Source organism: Alosa sapidissima, chromosome 16, assembly GCF_018492685.1.
Source record: "Alosa sapidissima isolate fAloSap1 chromosome 16, fAloSap1.pri, whole genome shotgun sequence".
In the NCBI taxonomy this organism is placed as follows: domain Eukaryota; kingdom Metazoa; phylum Chordata; class Actinopteri; order Clupeiformes; family Clupeidae; genus Alosa; species Alosa sapidissima.
The window spans coordinates 3,946,686-3,954,185 of record NC_055972.1 but is presented as its reverse complement, the minus strand read 5'-3'; the positions used below and the strand labels follow the sequence as shown (position 1 = coordinate 3,954,185).

At 43.8% G+C, this 7,500-nt stretch overlaps 1 protein-coding gene across 1 annotated transcript in view; it reads right to left on the bottom strand.

Moving 5' to 3' along the window:
• sorcs3b (sortilin related VPS10 domain containing receptor 3b) overlaps positions 1-7,500 on the bottom strand; it is a 58,198-nt gene that overhangs the window by 153 nt on the left and 50,545 nt on the right. The window contains exons 26-27 of the mRNA XM_042066152.1: positions 3,139-3,338; positions 1-936 (exon numbers count right to left, since the gene is read on the bottom strand). The exon at positions 1-936 is cut by the window's left edge and continues 153 nt beyond it. Of these exons, the coding sequence (XP_041922086.1) occupies positions 875-936; positions 3,139-3,338 (262 nt within the window). The 3' untranslated portion in view covers positions 1-874. The remainder of the gene's footprint in view (positions 937-3,138; positions 3,339-7,500) is intronic.

The window sequence follows — 7,500 nt, the reverse complement described above, 5'->3', positions numbered from 1 at the left end:
TAGAAGATTAGAAGGACTACATTGACATAAGTTATAAAAGGACTACTCTAAACAAAGATGAGGATTACTAAAAGAGGCTATAGTTGCTTTATTTAAACAGAGGTGGTCTTTACATTTCCTAAAAGGGTCTGAAACTCCATCTCTCGTCGGGCAGGCTTAGTGATTAGCACACCACATAATACATACATTTAAGATACAAGTCTTATGCATGCACATAATACTCAAAATTTAAATTCAAAACTCAAGCAAATTTGGCCATATTTATGACGAGCAAAAGATTTCCATAAATTTGCCCTTAAATGTCTGTCACTGAGTGTCTTCACTACTCCGATAAAGCTGATGCACACTCAACCAACGAGGTTTTCCAGAAGTTCATACCAATATGCCTGACCACCATGGTCCTCTCTGGCCCCCACGGTCCTCCTCTCTGGGAGCCTGCATAGCCCCCACGGTCCTCCTCTCTGGGAGCCTGCATAGCCCCCAGGGTCCTCCTCTCTGGGAGCCTGCATAGCCACCTCTGAGAGGAGGCGCGTCACGCTGGGGAGCATCATATTGTCAGAGGTTGGTGTGGCTTTGTGTCAGTGGTGTGGTTGGAGAAATGATGTGTCAGTGGTGTGGTTGGGGACATGGTGGTGTGGTTGGGGAGATGATTGTCATGTATCAGTGGTGTGGTTGGGGAGATGATGTGTCAGTGGTTGGGAAGATGATGTGTCGTGTGTCAGTGGTGTGTTGGGGAGATGATGTGTCAGTTGTGTGGTTGGGGAGGTGATGTGTCAGTGGTGTGGTTGAGGAGATGATGTGTTGTGTGTCAGTGGTTTGATTGGGGAGGTGAAGTGTTGTGTGTCAGTGGTGTGGTTGGGGACATGGTGGTGTGTCAGACAGTGGTACAGTTGGGGAGGTGGTGTTGTGTCTTGCCAGCAGCAGCTCTGACCGCACCTGCGGATAGAAGACTGTTTTAACCATAGACAGTAAAAGGAATGGACAGAGCCACTCCATAGGACTTCAATAGTGACAAGTGAAGCCAATTTTAATTTAATTTCCTGTTGGTGAACTGATGTACTGCGCATCCTCAGTGTCAGTTGAGTGACAAACACGGGCAACGGACCGAAACAAAGTAAGTCGCCTGGTAGCCTCGCTAAAAAAATGGATAATGTGCTGAGTGCTCCGAGTTCGAGTGCAGCTTTCGGTTTCTGCATTTATTTATTTCTCCTCCGTATTCCATTCAGTAGCGCGCAGCGGCAGCTCTCATTTGGAACTTCCATGTTGATACAGTCATCTCACTAGTTCACATTCCAGAATTTGCATAAACACATAAAAGCATAACAGAAGAGCATGTTTGGCGAAGTCTCTGGCCAGGGTCCTGAAGTGCTTGGCAGAATCGTGCCGGGGGTCGACTGTGCAGGCAGGAGTCGGGCAGGATTCCGCCATACATCCCTTTATTCTTTAACTATGGAAGACGGGAGGCGTAAAGGGAGGTGGTGGGTTGCGAGTGGAGTAACGCTGATGCTGCAACTTCGGCAGGTAGACTGTGAATAAGTAGCCTGACTGACTGATGAAGGAGGCAAATTCCGTGAACATGATCAACTGAGCTCTGTGTTAAAACTGGCCGGAGCTCTCGTTTAAAACGCTTCAGATTTAAAGTTATTTGATGTCAGATTGACGCCAAAATGATGGATTGATGGATGCATGGAATGCCAACTCCAAGCCTCAGAGCCTCCTATGTAGGGTACGCTTTCCGAACGTTTGCTTTCCCACTTGGTTTTAACTGGGAAAGGCATGTTCATACACAGTGTTGCAATGGTGGGAAGCTCAGAGCAAGTGCAGAGTTCTAGATGAATGAGATTGGACAAAGTTGACCTCCATTTCCTTTGAGTAAGTGAGTTACCCTGACGACGGGTCTATTTTGACAATGAACTTGGATAGATCAAAACGATTAGTCTTAGAACACTAACACTGTGGGAGTTTTTACAACGCTGACCTTAACCAGGTAAAGTTATTCGGTTACTGTAAGAATCCCTTTGGCTTACCTAAAACTGCAGGTATTTTCCCCAGCAGAAGAATAACTTTGCTCAAATTCACACTGTCTTTCAGTAACTAATGAAGACGTAATCCTACATCTGTATTCTGCTGACGTATCCTTACATCAAAATGGTAGTACTTTCTTCACCTTTTCAACAATAAACTAAGCAATCCAAATATCTATGTGCTCTGGTGATCTCATTATTTATATTCGAAATGGGCTTCTTTTGATCTATGCAATAATTTCACTGCCAACATACTGAATCAACTGAGGAGAGTTTGTCTCTCTATAATCCACAACAACAGTTCAAATTGTCTTATGTAGGCTGCTCAAGGTAAATTCTAGACAGAACAAAATAGAACGAGTTTCACATACAAGACCTATGTGGCCTTCATGGATGTCTATGCACCCGAGCCTTTCTGGTTTGGTCATATTTTACCTGTGTTTTTTTCAGAGCTGGGTTAACCCTTAAAGGAGTACGGAATGTTGAGAAATGAACATTCTAAAGAATATCTGGGTTCATTGAATTCAACATAGAATTTTAGAACCTTCAATTGTTGCGGAACTTAGAATGTTCAAAAACCTACACCTTTAAGGGTTAAGGAGTGCTAGTGCATTATTCATACAGCTGCCTCTGCCACCTACTGTAATTACTTGTTTATGTGAGCTATTGTGGTCAGCTGTCAAGTTGATACGGGATGTATAAGTAAGTATAAGTATATATACTCTTTTGATTCCGTAAGGGAAATTTGGCCTCTGCATTTATCCCAATCCGTGAATTAGTGAAACACACACAGCACACAGTGAACACACAGTGGGGTGAAGCACACACTAATCCCGACGCAGTGAGCTGCCTGCCACAGCGGCGCTCGGGGAGCAGTGAGGGGTTAGGTGTCTTGCTCAAGGGCACTTCAGCCGTTCCTGCTGGTCGGGGTTAGAACCGGCAACCCTCCGGTTACAAGTCCGAAGCACTAACCTGTAGGCCACAGCTGCCCCCTAAATGGATGGAAGACTTAGCTACTAGTGTCACCTGCTGGAGTCGGTAACTTATGTGAGCTAGTTGAGTTAGCTGCTTATAGGGGCTAGTGGAGCTAGCTATTTAAGATGGCGGCATTTACCATGAGTGGTCTTGAGGTCAGCAGATGGATGCAGGCCACACTCCAGAGCTCTGATGGGTGAGCTGTGATTCAAGCTGGTCCTTGGACTGGAGGACTCTGTGGAGACTTTGGCCGAGCTCACACTCTGCCTGCCCCCGTCCATCTCGTCTGATCCCTTCTGCTGCGGCTCGTCTGACTGGACCTGGATCCAGGGCAGGCTCCTGCGGGTGGCAAACAGGCAACATGAGGGAGAAGTTAGGACGCTAAACACGATGAACCCCGCAGGACTTAGGACCTTAGACACGAGGAACCCCACAGGAGTTAGGACCTTAGAGATGCAGGATCCCACCGGAGTTAGGACGCTAGACACAAGGAACCCCACAGGAGTTAGGACCTTAGAGATGCAGGATACCGCAGGAGTTACACCAAATAGTGAATAAAACGTTCACTTGTGATGAAGTCATGGATCTGTTAACCTATTCTAATTCTGAAGGAGAATATCTGTCTTTTTGGAGATGACATCAATCATCCATTATAGCCATGGTACGTTCGAATGGAGGTGCGTCTTTGCACGGCAATGTTTATTTCGACGCTTTGTCCAACATAGCTGGAGATGGCAGCAGTGGCGCTGGCGGGCGTAATCCTGTACGCACTGTGCGTACAATTTTTTCACGGTTTTATTTGTGAAATCATTCAATATTAGCCTACAACAATAAAAAAAAACTTGTGTGACAACTAGCCTATATTTATTGACTCATGTGCAATCTGAATATTGGCATTATTCCGAATAAAACCGGAATATGGTGTGCATGGAAACCATCAAGAAGCTGCTAAGATGGCTCATAGAGCCTGGGTTATAGCTGGTAGACCCAGGCATGGTCCAGACTTAGAGCACAAGAAACTTACCAATGCCAGATATAAATATGCAGTGCACTTTGTTGGGAAGCATGAGCAAGCCTTAAGAGCTCATTCTATGGCTGAAAACTTGCTTGGTAACAATGTCACTGAGTTCTGGAAAGAGGTCAAAGCTACAAATAGGGCCAAAGCAGTGCTGCCACATTGAAGGGGTATCTGGTGCAGACAATATGGACCCTTTCAACAATAAAAACAAAAACAATGCTTGAACGTTCTATTTGGGCCCCAATCTACTTCCTCTGCATTAAGATAACAAATGGAATGTTAAAACGGAAGCCTTGTGGGGCCAACTATGATGCTGATAATGGAACTCTCTTGAAAGGGTCCATAACAGAGTGGTGGAGGCAACACTACGCAGCTCTGTTTAATTGTATCAAAAGTGAGCCCTATTGTGTGGGCAAGTTAAATGAGGAAGTAAATCATTTTACTCCCAATGAGGTTTATCATGCTATAGAGCAACTAGCTGATAACAAAGCTAGCGGCAAGGATAACATCACTGCGGAGCATCTTAAGTTAGCCAGCCCCAGAGTAGCAGCTCTACTGTCCATTTGCCTCACAGGGCTGATGACACATGGTATACTGCCAGACACCATGTTGACAGTCACATTAGTGCCAGTCATTAAGGACAAGGCAGGTAAAATAGGGAGTTTGGACAACTACAGACCCATCGCATTAGCCAGCATTCTTTCAAAAGTGTTAGAAAAGATGCTCCTAGATAGACTGAGTGAGTTCATTTACACCACAGAAAATCAATTTGGTTTTAAGTCTAAGCACAGCACAGATCTATGTATCTATGCCTTGAAAGAAGCTGTTGAATCTTAGAGAAGTCAGGGCTCTACAATGTTTCTAGGGTTTATTGATGCTTCCAAGGCATTTGACAGGGTAAATCACCATAAGATTTTTTACTAAACTTATGCTTAGGGGTGTGCCTGGATGCATCATACGTATCCTGGTTTACTGGTATGCCAAACAACAGATGCAAGTTAAATGGGGAAACAGCCTATCCTCAACCTTTAGTGTAGGCAATGGTGTACGGCAGGTGGTGCTTCTGTCTCCAGCCCTGTTCAACCTATACATGGACAACCTGTCAAAGCAGTTGGGGAAGTGTAAGACAGGTTGTCTGATATGGAACACTCTGTTAAACCATCTGATGTACGCAGACGATTTGGCTATTATGTCCCCCAGCACTGTTTGGTTCCAGCAGCTGTTGGATATATTATCTGAGTATGGGGTGGAGTTTGATGTACAGTACAATGCAAAAAAGAGTGTTGTATTGATATGTAGGACCAAAGAGGATCAGAAGCTGCACTTTCCAATGTCTTACCTGTCAGGGCAATCCCTCTGTGTATCTAACTGTACGAAATATCTTGGGCACATCATCACTGATAAGATGGAAGATGATGCTGATATGTATAGGCAGAGACGAATGTTGTATGTCCAAGCATACATGTTAGTCCGGAAATTCCATCATTGTTCTGAGGATGTGAAAGTGAGCTTGTTCCGTGCATACTGCACCCCTATGTACTGTATGCAGCCCCATTATGGGTACGTTAGAGTATGTTTGCATGTGTTTATGTATCTATTCCTTTGTTGTTGTTGTTGTTGTTGTTGTATGTCTTGCTGTTGGGCCTAGAGCCTGTAATAAAGTTTATATATACATAGACTATAAAATATGAAAACGTAGCATTGTCATGACATGATAACGATTGACCTGTGATGGTTTTCAGGCGTGGCTTTGGATGGGTCAGTTCTGGTGCTTAAAAACACAACGTTACATTTATTCATAGGATAATAGCCTAAATCATTCAGTCATAAAAAGAAAACAACACCAGCAGCTTAATATTTTTCAGGCGTTTAACCGTAACGTTAAAAGACATAGGCCTACTGTTCTTAGCAGTGATGCTGACACTGACAGCAGTGAGAGATTGTCCTCTATGGTCACGGTCTACACATGTTTAAAATGTTGAATTGTTTGCTTACCTCTGTAGGCTTATTTAGAAAAAATAAAACACTGTTTGGAACAGGGATTTAGTTAATGCGTAGAGCAGAGGTTCTCAACCTTTTTGGGGCTAAGGCACGTCATGACGAGTCGGGTTGGTGCGAGTGTTAAAAGTCCTTGACTGTGCATAGGCCTATGCCTATCATCTTAAAGGGTGGGACAACCAAATCAGCAGTGCAATGTATTTAGATTGTTGTGAGCAAATCCTTATTGTTAGTAAGTTACCATATCTGTGTTTTTCTCTCGCAAATCGCAACATAAACTCATTGGTTTATTTTTTATTTTCTTTCCCTTTTTCGCGGGTTGGGCAGTGAAGTTATAATGCGCATAAGGTATGTTCACCTAATTTGAGCCAGAGCCGCCTGCTCTATAAAGGTATTCCTGTCCTTCCCAAACTGCGTTAAAATAGTGTGTTTAGCAACCAGAATTAAAAAAAATTCCCGGGACAGAAATCTCCCTCATCCCAGAACTTTTAAAAAGCCTGAAACACCCCTATAAGCCCACGTTACCTACAGCCAGTGTTGCAAAAGTTAGACGCTTCATACGGTAGGCTATTTGATAAGGGATGACATGGGTAGGTTGACGTGAGGGGCTTTTTGTTCCAGTTTATGTAAAGGGAAATTTTGTAAATAAGGTTGGGCATCTTTTTTTTTTTTTGTGTGTGTGGGGGGGGGAGGGGGGGGGGGGCACTCAAATATTTTCACATCCAGCATTTACTAAAAGGTGCATAATTCATAATATGCTAATTAGATAAGTAAATGTACCCCCTTCATACACTTTTGACCATACTCAATGATTTTGACATTTACAGTAGGACTTTATCTCTGACCACTTTCAAGCCATGGCCTTTTGAAATGTTAATGTCGAAATCCAGTGTTGTTTTTTGAACCCTGGCACCTAAAGGGTTAAGACCTCAGACATGCTGAGGGGGTGCTGTGGCTCAAGTGGCTAGTAGCATCCACATCGCATTCCAAGTGCTCACGGGGTACAGAGTAGTGATCAGTGGTGTTTGAGTAGTGATCAGGGTGTTTGAGTAGTGATCAGTGGTGTATGAGTGGTGATCAGGGTGTTTGAGTAGTGATCAGGGTGTTTGAGTAGTGAATAGTGATCCGTGTGTTTGAGTAGTGATAAGGGTGTTTGAGTAGTGATCAGGGTGTTTGAGTAATGATCAGGGTGTTTGAGTAATGATCAGGGTGTTTGAGTAGTGTGTGTGGTGTTTGAGTAGTGATCAGGGTGTTTGTGTAGTGATCAGTGGTGTATGAGTAGTGATCAGGGTGTTTGAGTAGTGATCAGTGGTGTAGTGTGTGTGATGTTTGAGTAGTGATCAGGGTGTTTGAGTAATGATCAGGGTGTTTGAGTAGTGTGTGTGGTGTTTGAGTAATGATCAGGGTGTTTGAGTAGTGATCAGTGGTGTTTAAGTAGTGATCAGGGTGTTTGAGTAGTGATCAGTGTGTTTGAGTAGTGATCAG